This window comes from Pholis gunnellus (genome assembly GCF_910591455.1).
Source record: "Pholis gunnellus genome assembly, chromosome: 15".
Taxonomy (NCBI): domain Eukaryota; kingdom Metazoa; phylum Chordata; class Actinopteri; order Perciformes; family Pholidae; genus Pholis; species Pholis gunnellus.
This window is the reverse complement of record NC_136542.1, coordinates 14,581,962-14,605,089: the sequence shown is the minus strand read 5'-3', so window position 1 is coordinate 14,605,089 and position 23,128 is coordinate 14,581,962. Positions and strand designations below refer to the sequence as shown.

Below are 23,128 nucleotides of genomic sequence, written 5' to 3'. Positions count from 1 at the left end.
GCTGGCCCCCCGGGTGCACGTGTCCACAGTTTGTTGTGTACTGTGAGAACTTCTAAAAAGTCCGTGGATAGAGAGAGACTTGATTTGGAATTTTTTTTTTCTTTGGAATCAGTCTAAAGTCTTAACACATTCACTCCAGTTAGTATGGGAATATGAGAATAGCTTTCCTGGGCCTTTTATGATCATAATATACACTATTTTTGCGCTAAGTGTAGTTATATTTATTGTTTCCTTCAGCAATAAGGGCCCATTCTTTCAGCAGTAACCTGCCTTATTCCAGGACTCACCACATAAATGAATACAAAGCAGCAATTGGACTAATATTTAAAGCAATTCAGTGTTAATTAGATGTTTTTATGGTAGTTGAGGCGGCTAACATGTTGCCCTCTCACCCGCTGGGGCTGGAGTCTGCACTGACGGTCGGAATGATTGTTTTGATAATTATGTGTGCAAAAGCCGGAGAAGAGGCTCTTACTGCATTTTGGAAAAATGCTTTTTTATATTTACAGCTCGGTTTGACTGTGCGAGTCTGCGCTTTCAGCGTTGTTTTGAGGGCTCCATTGTTTATACTCGCATAACGGGTATTTTAATTAGTCTGTCTTTGGAAATTCCCTGCGTGTGTTGTGGTTTGCGTTGGACACTGCAGACTCCCACAGCTCCCAGACATTTCTCAACTTTTTTTTTTACACATTCGCTACATTATAAAGCAGAGTCATGTGTGGAAACAATTTCCGATTTTTTTTTTCATCTGTGTTTTCAAGCATGCACCAATTCTTCACCTCTCTCGTCGGTTCCCTCGCTCCTCTTTCTTTTCGTCACAGTTTGTTTCCAACTCTCTGGCTCTCTGTCTTTGGGATGCTAGTTGTGGGTGACCTTGCCCGGTGACTACAGTGCCTACTCATTAAGTAGTAAAGATGAATGGTTCCATTATAGCCGGGGTAAAAAAAAACCCGAGCGGGGCCAATTAGTGGTAATTAACAGCGGAGAGGGCGAGGCGCTCTGGAGGGCACCCTGACCCGGACTCTGGAGGGGGCAGAGGGGAGCAAGGTGCGTGTGTGTGTGGAGGAGGTCTAGGTATAAGTGGAAAAACTGTGTATTAGGAAAGGTGAAGGTGATTAAATATAGATTATTTTTTGTATGTATGTGTGTGTATGGTATGTACATTGTAAGGCAAAGCTGTTGTTGTATAGACTTGCAGGCACTGCTGCGTGCTGACAGATGGGGAAATCATTGGGGTATTCGGCCCGTTTGAGCATTCAGAGGTGACGGAGGTCAACAGCCGGCAACACCTCTCTTTGACTTTTGACCTCTGATGTGATGTCACCCCCCCCCCCCACCCGCAGCCCTCTGGTGCGGCCGGGGAGCTTGTTAGGCAAAGGTCTGAGAGTTAAAAGGCCCTGAAATGCCAAGCCAATATACCATCAGCGCTAATGAACATTTTGTGATGATTTTTTTGTCCTTAATTGGGGATTTTTTTTTTTGTGCTGATCCGCAGTATTTCAGCATCTCGGCATCAAGGAGAAATTCAAGGTTGTTCACCGAGAGACTCTCTTACTCTCCCTTTGTCTCTCTTTCTCTTCCTCAGCGGCTGCGCTTGATTTATTCAACCCGCCTACCTCCCGTTTTTTATCAGTTCTTGGTCTGAAATTGTCACAGCCGTGTAATCCTTTGGGGGCCACTAGCTGGTAGACTCACACATGAGCATGCACTCAGAGAGATGTGTGTGTGTCTGTGTGTGTGCTTGTAATGGTGTCGGCGGTGGGGGTGTCTAAACAGTAGGCAGCGTTGGGTCTTGTGTCCAACATGGTAATCCTGGCAAGTCAATAAAGCGATGTTCAATATACCAGCGAACAAGGCTGTGTTGTCACTTTAACAGACATGCTAGAATTGGCAGTTAGTGAGAGAGAGCATTTGTAGAGGCTGGAGATTTTTTTTAAGGTATTTTGCAAAGTGCCTGCAAAGTGCTGCTTTCAGGGCCCCTGAAATTGCAATTCCTGGTAAATGGATGGTTTGAGGAGTATACAATGTATTAGAAGTCAATTGTGCATGGGAGGGCCTATTTTCCATATCGCTAGTCGAACAAGTGAGTCACTATGTGTGTGTGTGTGTATAGCTGTTGCATCTCTGCCCCCGTGGCACACAAACACATTCAGACTGCACATGTCCCCCGCTCCACCTAGCCCCCTGTTGCTCCGGCGTCTCTCGGCTCCATCATGTGCAGGTTTGTCTGTATGGTGGGGTTAAGCGGGGGGGGGGGGGGGGGGCGGCGGCGTACATCAGAAACCATTACCCATAATGGCCTCTTTCCCCACACCCCGCGTATCCATTCCCTTTGCCTCTTCTGACATTTATTTTATGACTGCTTACATATCAAATATTTAAATAAACAGAATCGGGGGCTCCGGCTGAGGTTTGCCCGGGGGTGACAAGGGGGAGGTTGCGGCGGCGGGAGAAAGGGGATGGATGATGACATTCATTTGAAAAAATCTGGGTTGGGTGGAGGGGTGCTGGCGGTGTGAAGGGTGGGAGGAAAAGCAGCAGCAGCAGCGGCGGCGGAGAGGAAGGGGGAGAGAAAAATGCTTCGCTTGGCTCCAATCAAAGCAGGCGGAGGAAGGCGGCGTGTTTGTTCGCTTACGCCGGGGCCGCAGCGGTGACAGCCGTCTGTGGATGCGAAAATGATGTGTACGGGTGCGAGTGTTAATGTGCGCGTGCACTTTTGTCGTGGGGCTCATCCGTCAGCATTGCCTGGGGGACTGTGGAGGACGTGGAAGAAAGGGCCTTGTGACTCGTAAAAAAAAAGCAGCCCCGCCGTACTGAAGCAATATCAATTGCGAGGAGATCAGAGCACGACGCAAATTAACAAAGGGGAGAAAAATACAACACAACAAGAAAAGAAAAAAAAGTCCAACACAGCAATGAAGGGAGGTAGAAAAAGAAAGGACAGAGGGAGGGAATGAAGGTGAGGATTATGAAGATTTATCTCTTCTCTCTTTTCCTCAGGAGAGGAAGATGGAGAGAAGGGCGGGCGAAGGGTGTGAAGGGGAGAGGTAGAGAAGGGGATAAAGAGAAGGGTGTACAGATATATGTGGAGAGACAGAGTGGTCCTGGGGTGCAGGCGGCCAGTCTTGTGCTGGCTGGCGTCGGTGGGAGGCCCATTACTGTCAGGCTAATCTTGAAATAATTAATTGCGAAGTCGACGCTTTTAAAGAGTATTGTAATTGAATCCTAAATTAGGCTTGGGAAAGGGGACGCGTCCTGCTTTGCTGCAAGTCTGTTCCAATTCTCCAGTCATGTACACACACACACACACACACACACACACACAACTGTGGGTCGTGAGCGCAGGCGGGCAGAAGAAAAGAAAAAAAAGAAGAAAAAAAAGACAACAGGCGAAGGAAATGCTAATGAAATGCATATTTGGGGAGAAAGGGGCCATCTATAATTTAGCTGTGCTCTTTGAATGTGAATGATGTGTGTGCAAGCGCTGTGATTTATTTTTGTTGTGCAGAAGGATAATTCTGTCAGAGTAGGCTTTTATTCTTGTAAACAAATGTGGGGAAAAGAGCAGAATAAAAGTGGAGTAATAAAGTAAACAGAATGGTATGAATACATTTAGCTACTGGCATGAATAATTTGTATAGGGGATGGAGGGGCTTGATGAAAGAGAGATGACAGATACGAGAGCTGTGATATGAGATTTTGGGTTGGCCTCCGATTCAATATTTTCTGGCACTTGTTTTCATTTTTTTATTTGTGATTTTTTTTGTTTTTCCCCCCTCATGGATTAGTGCTGTGTATCTGTTCCTTTCCTACAAGTAGGTAGACCATAGCCTTCACAGACACACACACACACACACACACACCCCATGCACCTTATAACCCCTCAAGTCCTCCAAGGCCCTTCTGCACTAGCCTCCGCACTGAGGCTCTGCTTAAAATGAGCTGCTCAATGTGCTTTCACTTACACACGCTGCTGCCCACATGGCTCCTCCTGAATGACCCCTGCAAAACTATGAGCAATAGAACTTTCTGGATCAAAGCTCCGGGAAAAGGGTCTGCCCTCCATAAACGTCGGCCCGCTCCATAACTCTGGCAGGAGCCGGGGAAGAAAGATGGCACATGGTGCAAGGTCAGGGAGACAATAATGGAAACTAGGCAGTCAACAGATGCTATTTGTAAAAGCTCAAAAGTTGGAAAAAAAACGCAACAATAATGTGCAGGATAGTTTAGGCCTTTGCTTAAAAAACACATTTAGTGTTTACCGTCATAGTAATTGCAGTGCTTCCCCTAGGTTAGCTGCCTTGGGGCGTCAGATGGGCCAATTAAACATTCATGCTACTACCTGCTACCAACCACCACACCAAATTACGTTCTCAAACACTTTAAAGTTTCTTTAATGTATAACTAACTTTTTTACCTCTTACTTCTCTATTTATCAGTAACTTTTTGAAATCCACATGATTTCCAAATTCACATCTTCAAATCAGATCAAAGAAAATCTGATTTTTTTTTTTAAACGGTGCTCACTCAACACATAACGCATCAGCATTATGTCAATTCCAGCAAACATCACGGCTAACAATGAGGGCAAAACAGCACCACCAGTCAGTTTTAACCGAATATTCCAAATCGGCACGCTGCGCTTCGTATACTACCGAGCCTGTTTGTAACCGGTACAACCATAGCCTGTATATAAGAAGTGGACGTAGTCATCATGACCCATGGTTTGTGGACTGCCATTTTGAAGCCTAGAGTTCGGCGAGTCATTTTCTCATAGACTTCTATACAATCTGACTTCTTTTTGCACCCGGAGAAGTCGCCCCCCTGCTGGCCAGTAGAGAGAATGCACGTTTTAAGTCACTTCCGCATCGGCTTTACTCTTCACAACCGGAGGTTGCCGCCTGCCGACAACGTTATCTTCTCCTCAGCTGTCTCTCCTCTGCTCCTCTCTGTGTGTGCACAAGCCCCGTGGAGAAGGCCCGCACGTGGTTAAATACGAGTGGCAAGGATGTGAATGATCTTGGGAAATTTTTGGCAGAATGAATATAGCGAAACATCTATATTAGAAACAGGGGAATTTGCTTAATTTGACATTGTATGTGTGGGTATAACTAATTGCTTCAGATATCCAGTATTTGCTCAGTTAGAGATTCCTGGATTAAGTATAGAGGGGAGTTGCAGTCAGACAAATTGCTTTTGTATTTCCTGTTATGCTACACTGTGCCTCAATCTCACCTCCACCAACACACAGAAACCAGTCAAACCGCTCCGCCAACATGTTGGCCCTCGCTGCCGTTCAACCCAGTGCACTGCATTAGCTGTATTGTCATCTGTATTAACATCCTTGTCAGAAATGAAATACAATGAAATTCTTCAGCTCTGGCACAAGAATCTGGCAGCATCTGTATGAAAAATCAAACGTTCCTCATGCTGTTTTCCAAATGTTTGAAACCTATTCAACTCCTATTTGGTCCAGATCTGACAGCTATAAACTTGGCTCAGAACATCCCATTTTCTCCTGGCTGACTGGGATGAATAACAGCAGAGCGGACAATATTGTGGTCTAGCTGAGCATGGCTGACTCTTCTGTGTCTGTGATCCCTCTATCAATAAGGAACACAGGCCTGTCAGAAGGCCTGCCAACTGTCTGGCTGTCCACGCAGCCTGCTCTCTACGCAACATCTGGACACAGATGGTACGCACTGATCACACATTCACACACACACACACACAAAATACTTATGCACATGTTTTCCTGATCCTGGCAGACATTCATAGACACACTGTGCATTTACAGTTGGTTAATATACTGATGTCTGTGACTGTGTGTGTGTGTGTGTGGGTCCATACATACACACACACACACACACTTTCATATCCACAAACAATACGTTGTACTGCATATAATAAATACTCACAGACGCATGCACGCCACAGAATCAGACACATGGTGAAATGTGTGTGTTGCCGCAAAAGGATCCGTGGCCTCTCCCGGGAAATATGTGCATCCCTTTTAATATGCCTGGCCTTTAATAAAAACCTGAACATAGGTCGGTCAAAGTTCAGTGTGTGTGTAACAACTCATGATCAGGGTTCTTATTCAGGCTATACATGTCTATGGGTCTGCTCCAATTAAGATACAGTGCGTGGTTGCACTGTTACTAAACGCTATAGTTTGATTTTCTTTTCTCACTATAGTGGTAAAATATATGAGGCTGATGAAAATGACGGATACTAAACAGGAGATATGCACCGTCGCAATCATTTTCAGCGTGATCATGTCTAATTAAGGCCCTTTTAATAGCAAATATCACTTGATTTTCTCAGTCATACGTTATTTATATGGACTGGCACACTCCAGTCCACCGTAAACATAGATGCCCCGGGGCATAGCAATAATGGGATGGAATGGTGGAGTTAAGTGTGAGTCAGAAGTGTGTATGTGCAGTCAGGCTCCCACAAGGCTCTCTCTCTCATTGATCGACCCAGCTCCCCCACCTCATGTTCCCACCCAGCTTCGGTGATTGATTCCCAGTCAGGGCCCTGGAGATGGGAGGCCTGGCCCGGGCTCCCAGAGCCTGGGGCCCTCCCGAAGGGTGACCTGGAGGGGCTGCGGGGAGGGGGGGGGAGCCTATTTCCAGGGCCCCTAACCCAGGTCAAGGAGCCCATTTCTAGGGAAGCCTTCACAGCGGGGTGGAAGAGTGGAGGCTCACATTCATTACATGAGGAAAATTATGGCCACGTCTGCTGCTGCTGCTGCTGTGACTATTATACTGAGGTGTGGTGGTGGAGTGTGTGTTTGAGTGTATGTATGCAAGAGGTGAAGAGATATTGGTGTGTCGGGGTTAGGGGGGAGCAAACACTACCTTAACATGCTATTACACAAGCTGTCAAAACCACACACACACACACACACACACACACACACACACACACACACACACACACACACACACACTGTTCTATTACCACTGAAAACTGGAATACATTTTCTGGTTCCACTTACAATGTTCAAGCCTCTAACCTGCTGTGTTTCCCATTCACACTGAACCTCGCCGCCCCCCGCGCGCGTCAACAAGCCCCTCTCCGTGTCACTTTACGACGGTAAAGTGACATAAAGTAAAGCGGAGGGAGAAAAAAAAATTCTAATAATATGAAAATCAATTTTTTTCTAATTAACTTTGTAAATTTCCCGCTGAGCTATCAGACGCGGGGGCCTGGTGTGTCGTGCCGAGTCCGATAATGAAATCAATTTGGTTCAAATTGTTTCAGGTGACTTTTAATGAGTATCTAATATCCGCCTGAGGAAGGAAGGTCAGGATATCTGTTTGTTATTTCTGTTTTTGTTTTTTAAGTGATGGATCACCCGCAGGTGACACACGGATGGTTTCACCCTGGAGGAATGGGCAGTGCTCCAAAACAAACAGCCTGAATGTAAATCCTTGTTTTTGGTGGGGAGCCTCTTTAACCGCACCACGGGTATGACCTAGTTTGACAACTTGCTTTTTATAGAAACAGTATTTTTTTACTATTTATTAATTCCTCGATGAAAGACTTTTCAAAAAACTGGAATACTTCACCTGTGTTTCAGGATCGCCGAACATAATCAAGGAGGAAAAGAGCTAAATAACAGGGACGGGGGCTTATTGTGGTCTTGCTTTGGCTGGAGCTTTCGCATTCATAATTTACTCTGCTCCCTCTCCCTCAATGGCCAGACTCCCAGCCTGAGGAGCTCGTTAAGCTTTGCCTTACAGGGAAGACTAATGGATGGCAGAGAAAGCCCCCTCAGGACCCTTTAGCATCGTTTCTGTTGGTCTGTTCGCTTAGTATTCACTTATGTATTTTCACCCTACTCTGAGCACAATATCATGAATAACCATTGCTAATTCATAAACACACTTGGCGATACGGGACCTCGTTCATAATTATCCAAGCTGTAGAAACGCAGTTCCTCTCCAATACCATTCTATTAGCAAATGTGGTGATTTCCTTGAATAAGGGGGAAATCTAGCCTGCATATTTAATAACCGCATTTCGGGCTCGGCGCCGGGAGACGTGGGAAGCAAAAGGGCAGCACATTTACTCAAATAGCCTGCTCTCCCTCTTTGGGGCAGATGGAGTTATTGTTATTTTTCCTCCCTCCTGCCCCCTTTTTTTCCTTCTTTCTTTCATTTGGTTGTGTAACGGCGTCTCTCCGTGGGGTTCTGCAGGCTGGGGGAAGTTAGAGAGCAGAGCATTCCTCTCGTTCCACCACGGCCTTTTGATGAAACAGGCCCATTTCAGCGGCCCTCCACTGTCCCAGGGTCACGGCCGGCAGGAAACACACAGGGCCGAGAGACAAACAAAAAAAGAGACTGGGAATGCATGTAGCAAGGCTCACCCTCCTTCACATCAGAAAACCATTCTAGGAAAATAGGCAAGCAGCGCTGCAAGAGGCGCCGTCCCTATTTCCTGAAAGCGTTTAATTTGCATTGGTTTCAAAGCAATAGTTGTACTGCCACGCGGTCTCACCTGGAGGCTTTTCAAGTGATTTTCTACCCAGCCAGAAACTTTTTCAAGGGGGGAACACTGCTGATTTGTAGCAAAGTTTGTCAGATGATTTAAAAACACATGCTCAGCACATGAAAAAAAAAACTATGAATGTGTTAGAAGAGAAAGAATGAGAATTTTTGTTCCCTGACCAGACTTGAAAAACACAAAAAATATGTTGCTTAGAAAAAGCTTATTCTCTAACGAGAACCTGGAGTTTTACACTCCTTGTTATGTAGTGGAAAACTGCTTCCTGGCAGTAGATCTGACTGAAATTTGCGGTCTGTGTTCTTCCACACGTGCTTCCTCTCTACTGTATGTAGACGATTGCATTTTGTTTGTTATCGTCCTCTAATGGCGTGTCGCAGGCATGTCAGCCGCATCTCGTTTTGTCATTGAGGTTTTCTCTTTTTCTCTGTCTCTCTCTCTCTCTCTCTCTCTCTCTCTCTCTCTCTCTCTCTCTCTCTCTCTCTCTCCCTGCCGCTTCTTTCGCTCTCAGTCTCGGCGAGGGAAAAGGGCTCCGGCGACCCTGCGACCCCAATCTCACTTGAGACAGATGAAGCAGCCTCTCTCCTTCTCCTGCACCCGTCCTCCCTCCTCTCTGCCTTCTCCTCTCTTCCATCCCCCCTCCTCCCCTCACTTAATGACGTCTTTGTGCCGGGCCGTGACGAACCAAACGCTCGGGAACTTTGCCTCATGCACACGGGAGGGGGTTGGAAGGGGTGTATGTGTGTTTCTGAGCACCCTGACGTGTGTGTGTGTGTGTGTGTGTGTGTGTGTGTGTGTGTGTGTTTGTGTGTGGTGTAAATATTGGTGTCAATCGCAGAGGGCACACCGATCAACGGCTCCGACGAGGACGCAGGAGAGTGAGCAATTATGTGCATTGCGCCAGACACAAAAGCACGCTGGTCGGCCGCATAACAACATCCTCTTATCTGGCTTCTCTCTGTCTGCCTTTCTTTCTCAACGCACATCATCATTGCCAAAATGTACAGTGTGTACACGTACATCCCCCCCCCCCGTCCCCGTCCCCATCTCCTTTACGGCTGTCACTCCCTGCACCTCTCCTCTGATCATTTTAATGCATCTCTTTGCTCGCCATGCCTAGCTGCCCGTGCCGTCCAGGCATAGTGGGCCGAGGGAAGGCGGTCTGGCTCTGTCCAGCTCCCCGCGGACCGGCGCTGCTCTTCACTCTCTTGTCATTCGTTACCAGACTTTTTGCTAACAAGGCGTGCGTGCTCAGATGCAGGACGAGATTGTGTTTCAAGACATAATTCACTGAATTTTTTGGTCGTCTTAGCGATGCAGCATTCACGCGGGAACGCAGCCGTGCACACAGCTCGGCTCCACTACACACTTACATGATAAGTTCTGTTCTTCAGGATGGGGGGGGGGGGGGGGAACTTGATAGGAAAGATCCGTCAAGGCTAAGTGCTGTGTGTTGTTGCCGGCGTTTAGTACTGAGTTAACTTGCTTGAATCCTGCCAGTGAAATGAAGTGATGGGCCGATACTAAAGAGTGATCTATTCCTCATGGGGGCCGGGGAGGGAGGAGTTAACAGCGCGCTGCTCCTCTCCTCTCCGCTTGATGACATCAGTATTGTCTCTGCATCCATGAAATTAATTTTTCTAATCTTAGTCAGCAGGAGCGGGGGAATTTGCACACATTAATATGGAACTCGATCTGTACTCGCCCACTGCTGCAGTCTCTCTTCTCCTCTTTCTCGCTCCCCCCCTCTCCTCCTCTCCTCCTCTCCCATCTTTTCCGCTTTCAACCCTTTTTCCATTCTTCCTCTGTTTGCAACAGTAGGCCCAGATGCAGAGGGTTTCAAGCCCGGAGCTTCCTTCAGGAGGCCGAGGCATCGCCGGGCCCCGTAGTGTAATAGGAATTGGAGAGTGCTCTGCTGCATGGTATAAATAAAACACATAAAAGACAAGGCTGATTGTCCCGGCAGACCGCCCAGCTCTGGCTGCAGCATGTTGACTCTCCAGAGACAGACGCGGGCGGCACAGAGCATAAAGAGGATCTGTTGACAATAATTATCCTTATTTGTTTCTCCTCACAAAATGCACACGGGCTAAAATGGTTTCATTACACAGGTATAAAAGCTGGCATTCGGCATTAGGCCTTCCAAGAAAAAGAGAAGATAATCAATACCAAAAAGGCATCTCGGGGCTAATTTTCATACATAATCAGGTTTGATGCGTTTCTCTATGGTTATATTCAGAACCATTTTCACATGGCACTAATTTGCACCAGTGCCAAATAGGTTTTTTATAATATAATAGGTGAAAGATATAATTCCTGCTATTTTTGCAGAGTACATCCGACTGGAGACTCGGGAGTATCAAAGCTACGATGAGCTTTAGAGCCCCAATACTCACTGTAGCTGTTCGGGCCTGAGATGTCTTTTTTAGGAACCGATGCCTATCCAACAAGAAAAAAATCTGTTGTTCCAGACAGCATTAAACCACCAGGTGATTTAACGGATCATAATAGTTCACTCAACTGCTCTTTCGAGGTTCAAACTATTTCTGAAGTAGCCGCCGCTCAATAAAGCAGCTTGTAGTCCATAAAGAACATATGAAGGAACATCTTTTATTACAGTGTTGGTAGCATGAAGACCACCAGGCTTTTGAGTCAGAAATAAACCACAGTGGGTTTTAGTGGAAATACTAAAGGCTGAAACGTAGCAACACTGGTCTCACTGTATTGTTACCACACCGCTTCCTCTGTGTGTCGTAAATAACTGAAACGAAGGGCTGATGCAGACAGGTGATGATTTGGTCATCTGGTGTGAAGGACAAGGCTAGCAATAGCCACAGGGACACAGTGTGTAAGAGTGTGTGCGTGTGTGTGTGTGTGTGTCAGCCCTGTTCGAAACGTTCACTCACCACGGCCGATAAATCAGAAGATTTTTAAAAAGAATTCCCGCTTTCAAAATGCAATTGGAATAATAACCGTTTACCAATATTGTTTTATGTTTGTTTGATCCCAGTGTGCGTCTCATAATCCACATATCCAGGCCTTTTGTGTCGAGCGTTTTGTCTCTTTCTGATTAACAACTTAGCACATTAAAGCGAGAAAAAATACAATCATTTTTTGCAACATAAAAATGTTGTCGATTGAGCTCAGAAAAGCAATTTAGCAGGTTTCACCCCACAGTAATTTCACCCATGTTCTGTTTTAATGGCTTTGTTTTGCAAAAAAAAAAAAAAAAAAAAAAAAAAAGCTCACGAAAGTCAGCGCTGGAGAGGAGTTCATAAATTGAATTTTAAATTTAGCAGTTGAATTACTATTGTCTCCCATGCCTCCTCCCCCTCCTCCATTGAATGGCATACCCAGATGAACAAAAGTGAAAAACACATTTGAAGAGAATAAAAAAAAAACAATTTCTGCGTATTCCCTCCAGTTTTTTATCTGCTGTCCCTTCTGGCGCAAACACGATTCACTACGTGTCATATTCATAATTTTTTTTTTCCTAAGTACAGCCATTTCTCTGAGGGTAGGGGAAAAAAAAATAATCTTTCAATTTGTCAAGAATTGTTGTCTTTTTTTTTTATGCCTGGTGGTGTGAGGGAAATGGTGGCATATCTCTAGAAAAAGGCTGCAGTGGGCTGAAATCTCATTTAGTGGAACTTGTCATGAGAGCAGATATGAGGCTCCACTTGGGGAGGCGGAGAATACCCAATTTTTTTTTTTTGCCTCAGTGGACAGGTGTGGATAATGCCATGTGTGGAAGATGGACCAATGTATTAGATAGCTCTATATCATTTTATTGTGGCTGTTTTATTTGAGAATTTCCCACAAGAGTGGGTGAGGGATGAGAGAGATCAACAGTGAGAGCCAGTGCAGGATTCTGCTAATACACCTTTCTGTGCACGAGCGTGTGTGTGTGTGTGTGTGTGTGTGTGTGTGTGTATTTAATCCAGCGTCCACTTCTCAGCTCCCAAAACTCTGAAGTTATGTTCTGTGACCAGTGCCTTTTATAAAGGGCAGCAGTTTATAAGCGTGTGTTTACACTTGGCAGCCGTGTGAGGGGATTTACTTGTGTTGCGCTCAGCATTTTTGGCAAACGGAGGACCTCTCGAGATGGATTGGGGAACTGGATGGAGCTGGGGGGGGGGAGGGGGGTGTGTGTCCCATATCATGGGTGGCACAGTGCCCTGGATTTTCAAAAACTGGAGAGCGTCGCCCTTTCGCTGCAGATATTGCTTAGTGGACCTGTGTGTCTGGCTCGCGGCGTGTTCTGAGAGTACAAGCATTTAACAGGTCATGTGTTGCCCTCCGCTCTTGAGAAAACACCATTATTGCTGCATTAGAAGCGTATGACCAGAGTCAGTTTAATAAGACACTCTTAAGCAAATCTCTCCTTTGATATTCAGTTGGTTTAAGTACAATGCTCAGCTCAGCTCAGACGCACTAAAGGACTACATCTATTTCAGTTGCAGCCTGAATGAAGTTATTAGATGGCTCTCGTTCCTGCTCAGTCTCTTCATCTTACTGAACGATAAGGAGCCGGGACAAATAATAAGGAACAAATTTAGCTTTTTGAACTTGAAGTTCATCCATCAGTATTTCAAAAATACAAATGATTTTTCTATCAAAAACATTTTTATACGTGTTTCAAACCACAGTGGCTCACAACTTTAATTATTCCCTAATGTGCTTCACTCTAGTGCTGGCAATCATTTTGTCAGATGAGATGTCAGTTTTGTGCGCTGGTTACATTTTTCATTTTAGATCAGTACTATAGCTGGTGCACTCTGTGACTTTTGCTTCGGCAACGCAGGGAATGCTTTACTTATTAGTAGTTTCAAACATGAAGGAGGGCAAAGTAAAGAGTAGAGTATGTGAGCTGGACCGCAAACACGCATTAACACACACACGTGGATTTCTAAATCTCTGTGATGCAGGGGTAACCCCTTCTCCTCACACACACCCACATACCTCCACGCTGTGGTGAAACAACTTTTAGACACCGTAGAGTACTCATTGCTCTCTCTCTCTCTCTGGCTTTCTTTCTCCCTCTCTCTCCCTACCATAACACACTCCCTCTCTTTTTCCTCTGCACTCTGTGAAATAGTCCAATGTACTCCACGCACATGCCTCAGTAGACAAAACCACTTTAAAGCTAGAGCGCCGTAACCGTCCGCACGTAACCTGCTGAATAAAGTGCTGCCATCCCCTGACATGTCTTCTTGATATTAGCCTGGCAATATGAGGCAACAGCAATTTCTCCTCCACACTAGACGAGGTGATATTGAGTTGGGAAGAGGAGAGGGAACTGAGGAGGGAGGAGGGGGGGGGGGGGAGTTATTTGGAGATGAGAGAGGAGAAGTGAAAGTGTGTGTGTGTGTGTGTGTAAGAAACAGTAGGAACAAAATGTCATAAATCACACATGATCCTGCACGGCGGAGACAAAAGGGAGAAAGCATGAGAGGAGAGAGGGAAGATAGAAGAAGTCCACATTATCTGCCCAGCAGACAGACAAACACGCCGCTACGGGTGATGGATTAGCATTAGCCTGACGCACTGTACCGGAATTTTCCAATGGCTCACTGAGACCCATACAACCTCTGAAAAGGCTCTGAAATACTTACAACGGAATAAATCACCCTTGACACCCTCTCTATCTTCTCTTTGATTTTTGTTTTGTGTGTTTAAGAAGCCAGCTCCCAAGGTGTAGCTTTGGAGAGCAGGTACTTTTGACTGCTCCACTGCCCCGAATTCCCTCCTGGGATTCAAACTTGCAAACGTGAAATGCCTTCGTCACAATTGTAATGCGGTGTTTGAGTCCCGGCCAGACTCTCAACCCTCACTCGTTCTCCTATTTTGAATTCAGATAGAGCGTGAACTCAAATGTAGTTATCAGTGTTTCTGCCAGTTTTTTTTTTTCTTTTTCTTGAAGCAACAACATGCAAACAAGCGAGCGAGCGGCAGCGCTGTACGCCGATTACTGGCACTGCTGGGCTGTGGTTGTGGGAACGAGGCCATAGAGTTTTTATTGCTATTGCTTCCCATCACTTTAAACAACATTTACAACACTTTCAAAACCCTTTCAGACATTAAAACACAGAGACAATCTTTAGGTTTTAATTAAATCGTTATATGTTGGCCCTCCTCCAGCAAAGTTTGCTCTCGATAGCTATGCAATAAGCGTCTTTGCTTACTTACTTCCAGTTGTAGTTCATTTAGGACCTGTAGACATTAATTTAAGGCTTCCACTTGCTGTGCAGTTATAATATAAATCAACGGTGCCTGTGGTTTGGCGTGTGTGCGCTAAGTGGACTTCCGTCCAACATGGCCTATGCTGGATGAATTTCTTTGCGTGACTCTCAGCCAATCACAATGCACCGTCGTGAACGACCGTAAGATAGTAGCCAGGAAAGAAATGCTGACGACATAACATTAATCCCTCTTTTTCCCCTCCGCAGGTGTCCTCCATGGACTTCATGGCTATGAAGCGCTCGCAGCTGTACGGCATGGCCAACAATCCTTACTCCACCCCACAGCAGCCAGGGGGCGGGCCTTACCCTCCTAGCCAGCCATACACATCACCTCCTCCACACAGATATCCAATGAGCATGCAGGGGAGGGGCCAAATGGGCATGGGCGGGATGCAGTATCCTCAACAGCAGGTATGTCAACAAACTGTGTGTAATTCACGAATGAGTCAGCCCCCTCAGCTCTGCAGTGCCGATCCAGATATTGTAGCTGGTGTTATAAGCCATATTACTGTTGGACATGGTGAACATCCTCCACCGGTTCCCCCCCCGAAGGCTTGGCATGTTCATTTTGAGAAGCAGCCTAAAATACCAGGCAGAACATCTCACACCCTGGCATGTGGTGGTGTCACTCCCGTTCATCACTCAGTTCCCCCATTAGAGTCCCACTGGAGCAAGATGGGTTTGATGCTGCGTACGTGTGGTTTGTACGTGTTCATTCTTCATGCTTGTTTTGATGGAGCGCTTGAATGCTTGATTATGTATTTTCTGTATGCTTCTGTGCTTGTATGTGTGTGTGCGCATGCTTGTTTGATTTTGATTGTGCGTGTTACGTCTCTTTAATTGTGTGTTTGTGGAATGCTCTCTGTGTAGTAAACATAGATGCGACACAGCCGGCCCACGTCACAGTCTCTCTGTGCGACGCAATAGGCCTGTGTTGGAAACAATAGGGCTTCTGTCTGCTTTATTGAGTCCTAAGTGAATCTCATTTGGGCTGGATGGGTGTGTGTGTGTGTGTGTGTGTGTGTGTTGGAAGGAGAAAGACAGAGGAAGTATGTATGTGCGTTACTCTGTGTGGGCTAAATATATGGTTTTGCATTGATCATGATATGGGTACCCCAAATGCTCTGGCAGAAAGCAAACTTCTTCTGCGTGTTTGTGTGACATTCTAGTTCCATCAGTGTGGTTTGTATTGAAACAGCACTGCTGAGCGCCACAGCGAGAGGAGGGGGGGGGGGGGGGGTCCCCTGCTGTCACTGCCTGCTATATTTAGTCAGTCTGGTCTGTTGAGCTGGACTTGGACACCTCTTATTGGGGCGAGCGAGCTTCCTCACATAGCAAGACTAGAGAGAGAGAGAAGGAGGGAAGCAGATGGACTGATAGACAGCCTTCCTACATCGTCTTAAAATATGTGCATACATGCAGTAGCAGAGAAAATTGGTGCGAAGTATATTTATATTCAGATAAGACTCGCTTACAATTTTCACGTATGCAATAAAGATTTATATTTAGTATTTAAAATAAAAAAAACATGAGGATGGAGATGACATTAACAATTAGGTAGACTGAGAGGTGCACAAAGAATAAAAGGGATGCTACGTGGATTTTTACAAATGAAGATTAGTTCACACATAATAGGGAAAACAACATTATACAGCTGTTGTCGAATGTCTTTTGTGGCGTTGGAGGAGCTTTGTCACATTTTATTAATGTATTCATTTGTGTGTGGGTTTTTACTATTGCAGGCGATGTGTGTTTGTAATAATAACGATAATGAGAATAATAATAATAAAAATAATAATGATTGCATAGTTAAATATATATAATTGGTACAATAAATGAATAAATAGTCAAATGAACAGCTTCAAAAGCTACAATACCATAATGAGTAATGGCCGAAAAGGTGTAGCTTGAAGCTAGAACTTATTATGAAAAAAAAGAAGAATAAAAATCACATTAATTGCCAGAAAGTTCAGTGTCTTGCTCCACAATTTACTCCATCACATTTCCTTCTCTCACTGGTGACATTGTGCTCTGCAGTCCGAACAGGAAGACTTCGTGATAGACTTCATCACCCAACCTGACGCATCTTGATGATGTCAACACGCTCCACAAACACGCATTATTGAGCATGCTCAGAGGGTCTTTGCAGTTTGAAAAACACACACTTGGGAGGGAGGGCCGGCGACTACGTGAAGACAGGCTGTGCACAGAGAGTAATGCCGACACATAATGACGTACAGACAGTAACGCGCACAAAAATACATCCCTGGTACTGCTTTGTGATGAAATCCTCGGGCGTATTACATAGCCCGAACGAAGCGCTATGGAAGGTAATTAGTTCAAATAGAATTAGTTGTTCACTCTGGCTATAGCCATGGGAAATGTGCTTCTAAAGTTTCTAATTATCTGGCTCTGGCTTTAAAAGCAGCACCACCGCATTGCCGATCTGCAGCCGGTGAAATCTAGCTCACAGTAATGAGTTCGGAGGAGGAGGTTTAATTCCACACTCTCACACGAGCGTAATGAGCCTCACCTACTGAAAAGCGGTCAGGGGTCTGATCGGGGAGGAGCGGGGAGGGCTAAGAATTATCGCCCCAGATGCGTCCTGCAAAATGTACTGTACATCCAGTCTTAAAGTGACTGTTTATTACGTATCAAAAGATGCACCAAATGCAGTTAAGATGGACATGATAGCAGCTGTGTTTGGAGGAGGATAAATTGGCCACCCCACCCTCTTCCTTAACCTCAGATGTTAAAAAACACTGCCTCAGGATCAGCTGCAAAGATCACTCTCACCATCTTGACTGTGGCTGCATCAGCATGGGGGATTGTGGGTGATGTAAGACGCGGCACTCACGGTCCCCCATGATGCATTGCGCTTCGGGGCTGAGACCTCAGCTTGTCACAGCCAAGCATGCTGGGATGTTGCCAGGCAACGTGACGTCAACAAAGATATGTGTGTGTGTGTACGTCTATCTCTGTGATTTCCCTGGGACTGAGTGACTGTGAGTGTGTGTGTGTGTGTGTGTGTGTGTGTGTGTGTGTGTGTGTGGGGGGGGGGGGGGGGGGGGGGTTTAGCTGAGGAACAAAAGGTTCTCTTTGACTGCCATTATTATGATTAAAGCCGGCTAAAAATAAGCCCCACTCGTATTAAATATGAACTCCACAGCAATACATATATTTCATCCGTTGGAGGCATTTGAATACAGGATATGTAGGGGCGAACCTCCGTCCTTTTCAGAAGACTCAAAATGTGTCTTTGTTAGATATACAGTACGTTATGGATCCACTTGCAATTATTTTAATTACACCTGAATAGGTGATTCAATTTTTAATAGAAGGTTTTTATGTGTTACTTACCCTAAAGGGCTCCTTTACCAAACACAACGTCCCCCTTTCGAAGCCAGGGACCTCCCTCTTTTCCTCTACTATTGTTGTCAAACAAAAGCATAAAATGTCCCAGAAATAATATAAAAAACAACCAATGTTTGAAAAAAATCCAAGAGCAACATATGTATCCAGAATCCACAGAGCTCTTTGTAAACAGTTTTTTATTGGTAGTACTTACCACTGAAACAATTGTTCCTCTGAAAATTGTTGATAGTAGGGTTGGTGGATTATCCTGAGTAACAGGGACAATACCATTGTTTGATGCTTTCAAGACCACAAACACAATTAATTTCACCCCCATTAAACGATTCTCTTTGTGTGTGTGTGTAATTTGAATATACAGACTCTGACATAATATCCAGAAGAAGCATAACTTGATAACCAGAGCTGCATTCTTTCAAACCGGACAATGTTTTGGATTTATGTTGGCACGTGTACGCCCACAAATCATGTCAACTCAGCTATTTATTATTGTTTCTGTATATTTGTCTCCACCTTAGAATACACAGCAATATAAAAGATGTAAATATCCGCACAGTGACATTTACATAAACACACTAACGCCTACATGCTGCATTGACACCTTCACATAGGAATAAAAAAAAAAAAGCTTGTGCAGGAGGGAAAGGAAGCTAAAAGCTTCTACAAGGACCTCCCCTATAGTTCATAGGAACACTTTGACTGAGCCGTTACCTTCATCTGGTTGTTTACAGTGGTAGAGTTATTGGTGTAAGGCACTCATTGTGTGTGTAACCCAGAGGCTGTATGTGACCCTTCGGTCCAGATTGAGTCATTGTTTCCGGGGGGAGGGGGGGGGGGGGACCTTGTTTACCTGTTCAGGCCCTCAAGCTCAATGTCTGGAGCTCTCTCTGCCTCTTCAATCACATGCGCTGACGTGATCGCACTCTCACACACACACACGCTGTGACACATTCTTTAAAGTCACTACCTATTAGGTACTCTCCTCATGGCCTCCTTTTCTTCATCCAGCCATAGGAGGCAAGTTCAGACGCTGATTTCACTGTTGATGTCTCGAAAAAAAAAAAAAAAACAGCAACCGTACCCCTACAAGCCTCCAACGAATAAGCCCAGAACTTGCATTAGATTTAGTTGGTGTCATGCCGCGTCTGCATGCGCGTCCGTGAGAGACTTAGTGTGTCACAAAGGGTGAGAGATATGTGTGTGTGTGTGTGTGTGTGGAGTGATGGGAACCAGAACAAACATATCAGCAGGAAGAGGAGGGAGTAGAAGAGGGAGGCGGGTGTCTTGGGGATGACAGGCCACACGAGAAAAGCGTCTGTTTGGGAAGTGGAATGAATTTGAAAAAAAAAGAAAGAAAAAAGAAGAAGAAGAAGAAGAAGAAAAAAGCCAATTCTTAGCGTAATTTCCTGTGATTTCAAAGTTGGCAGTCAGAGAGGAAAAAGGAATTTAAAGGAAACCGTGTTTGATGTGAATAGAGGGGAGGGGTGAAGGAGTGGGAGAAAGAGCAGGAGGGAAAAAAGATATCCCGGAAAAATGAAAGAGAGAGAGAGGAGTTCAAAAAGGAAGTATTGTGTGTCTATGTGTGTTTTGGGGGGCTTCAAAGAGTCAGGCAGAAACCATTTCCAGTGTTGGCTGTTTGTTCCTTACACACTGGGCCAACTTAATAGAAGCCAACCGTTTAAAGTCAAGTGGAATTGTGGCTGACCTGCCGCCTGTTCAGTCCATACAAACCTTCACAGGCCTGCTGTCCTTCACGGCGTTGTAAACCCTTTTTTTTACAAGTCACACTCTCTTTCTAAAGATTATTCTTCAGGAATCGTCAGTGTTCAGTAATGATCAGGAGGCAGAAAAGAAAAGATGAAAGAACAGAAAAAGAATACATCTGTATTCCTTAAAAAGCCCGTCTTAAAAGCCTTTACTACATTAAGCTGGGCACGCTGTGTACATTCCTAAATAATGAGCAACATTTCAAGATGGCTCTGCTGTGTTTTTATTCACTTCATTTGCAATACAACATGTTTTACAGTGGTTCTCAGAACAGCTGAAACCACTGAATTAAAACCAGTGTCAACTGTCAACTATGCATATTGTTTTTTTTGTACATAGTTGTAGACTCTCAATAAAGCTTTTATTTGAATTCAGTTGTAATAACTTAGATTGTATTTGTTTTGTGGTATTGTAACGGAATAGGCCTTTTTCACAGAAGACATTTTAACTTGTTACGGTAGGAAAAGCACACGTGTCAATGTTAAAATGAATGATGGCTGAGTTCCAGTTAGCTGCTTCAGTTTTATGGTCCTGGTGTTGTGCATGCTGGATCACCGTCACACTGATATGGCTTACTGGGACACTCGAAAAGAGTGAAGCTCTCATTCATGTTTTTAGTCACGCCTGTGTTTGTCAGAATGTGTGCTGTGAGAAAGGCCAAGGACCAAGGAAAGCCAAGCAGCTAAATGGAATCCAGCCTTCGTTCATTTTGTTATCAACACCTGTGCTTTTTTCCTACTGTGACAAAATGTGTCATGGAAAGGACTTATTGATTGAGAGGCCTTTTGATACCCAGCAACAATCACAACAGGTCAGTACATTTGTAAACATTTGACTCCATCTCGCCTTTTTCATTATTACCAGTTGAGAAACACACACATACTGATAATTAAAACTTAATTTGTGAGCATTCTTACAATGGCCAGAAAGTAGTGCGTTCCCATTTGAATAAAACGCTGTAAAAATCCTTGTCTGTCCAAACATCATCTTGTAGACTATCGACTTTGGGGAGTTAGATGGGTAATTTACGACATCGATTGAGCTAGGGTGGGTGGATGGAGGGGGGGGGGGGGGGGGGGGGGTTTGTTCCTCAACACTGGGGAGAGTGAGGGCCACTTGGAAGCACTTAGGGGCCCCGGGTGCTGAGGGTTGTCTCTGGGGTTAATGCAGCCAGCGCTGCTTGCTCTGACGGATGGCTGGGAAGCCCCAATAAATCAGCCCCTCTGCCAGGAAAGATGGAGGGAGAGGAGGGGTGGGGGTACAAAGGGGACCACTCCAGACTCGTCACGCCCCTCCCTTTTTTTTTTTTTTTAAAGGCTCTTGAAACACTGGAGGCTCGCTGTTCAAAGTACACATCTCTGCCATGCAGATACACACCCGCACAACACACACTTTCTTTCTTCCGTCTCCTCCACAACTCCAAACCTGCACTCCATGCCATTTTTACATGAGAGAGAGAGGGGGGGGGGTTAAAAAAGGAGAGAGAAAGGGAAAGAAAGGAGGACAACGATATGGAAAGGCTGATTAATTAAGGGTTCCTCTCTGGCTATAGAATAGATGAAGTTTCAGGATCAATTAATTAGCAAGCTAGCCTACGCACATCAATGGCTCTAATAGCTTGCTCTCATTTGTAACTTTTATTACCCTGCTGCTCTGGAGCGGCTCTCAGCCAATCAGATGCCACGTAGAGACGATGCTACGTGGCCATTAATTGCAAAGGGGGGGGGGGGGGGGGGAGAACCCCCCTCCCGTATCACAGACCAGTCGAAGCAACACTATCAATTATATCAACGTAAAGCGTGTGTATGCTAGATCTAATGTAAAGGAAGATGGCAGAACACAGAATGGGACACACATCAGTAAATTCTGTGACTTTTGTGAGCTATTAGTGAAATTACAAACCCAGCTGTCAGTTATTTTTCGGTTGCATTAGTTGTATGGGCTGCAGACTCCATCATTTTGTGCGCAAGCAGGTGAAGTGTTGGTGGAATTTAATATGATTTAGTGCTTGAATGCAGGCAATCGGTGTAAAACGTCACAAACGGGAGTGTTTTTGAAAGATCCGGGCTCGGCGTCTGCAGTGCTCTATATGTGCCTATTGATAAGATAAAAGAGCACAGAGATGAAAGTGGAGCGAGACGGAGGGAGCGAGGAAGGGAGGGAAAAGAAAGGGATGCTTTACGTCTTTTTGCGAGTTACTAGGGGATTAGTCGCTGCTCTAATTGGCTCACAGAGAATTCATCTCAGTTTTCTTTCAGATTAGAGATATATTTTTACACAGGTCAAGCTTCATTTTTCTTTTTTTTTTCCCCGGGCTTCATTTGTAGAACGGAGAGGTGAAGAGACGTGACACGCCATCAACATTTGAAAACAGATCTGAGAAGGCATAGATTGGCAAGATCAAGGTGCTACCTCAATTTATCCACTGTGTATCGCTCACATACATCCATTTGGTGTTAGAGTCCAACTTCAAAGTGCGTCTAACATGTATTGTCTTGAATATAAGTCGATGGGAATTTTAACATAACCCTTACCCTTTTGCAACAGCTTTTAAGAGACGTTCTAAATGCAGGAAGATAAATCCGGTAAACAAATATCGTCTTCAAATAAGATACCGTAAGCATACTGTGACCTTTACATATTTTATATTCCATGACACCACCTCAAGAGAAGCATCATTAGCTAGCTTGTTTGGTGTTGACCAAACACCTCTTGGAAAGTTGGGTTGCGTTCAAGTAACTACTGTTTTACTTGACAACCACCGGAGAAAGACAGAGAGAGAGAGAGAAAGTGTGTAAAACATCATCTTATATTTCGGCCAATACAGTTTATAGATCTTTTAGGTGATAAATGGCAACATGGTGCTGAGTTTATTGTTTAGTGATCGTACCCCAATGTATGCTTCCAGTTTTTTAGGTTAGCTAAAACTAGAGAGGTGTCCATTCAGCTATCTGTGGTCATTCTGGAGGTTTGTGGTGCTGTTGAACTGTACCGCGTTACACAGAGAGGTGTTTCTGTTCTTCAGCCTACCCTCATTGACATAAATGTTGTGGACAAAATAATAGAAACACCTCTCAGTATAATGCACTGCATTTCTAATGATCATGAAGTTGAATCAATACCTGATAACGGTGTGAGCGCGGGGAGAGAGCCCCTCAATTTATTTGGTGGCCCAAATGTAGACTTACGCACAGTACCCACACTGACCTGAAGGCACTCGACAATCCACG

The 23,128-nt window shown here is 44.9% G+C and overlaps 1 protein-coding gene across 5 annotated transcripts in view; it reads left to right on the top strand.

The window, feature by feature from the left end:
• Window positions 1–23,128, top strand: part of arid1b (AT-rich interactive domain 1B) — a 161,784-nt gene that overhangs the window by 9,469 nt on the left and 129,187 nt on the right. For all 5 annotated transcript variants that reach the window (XM_079174873.1, XM_079174872.1, XM_079174871.1 and 2 more), the window contains exon 2: window positions 14,967–15,170. In XM_079174873.1, coding sequence (XP_079030999.1) covers window positions 14,967–15,170 — 204 coding nt within the window. The remainder of the gene's footprint in view (window positions 1–14,966; window positions 15,171–23,128) is intronic.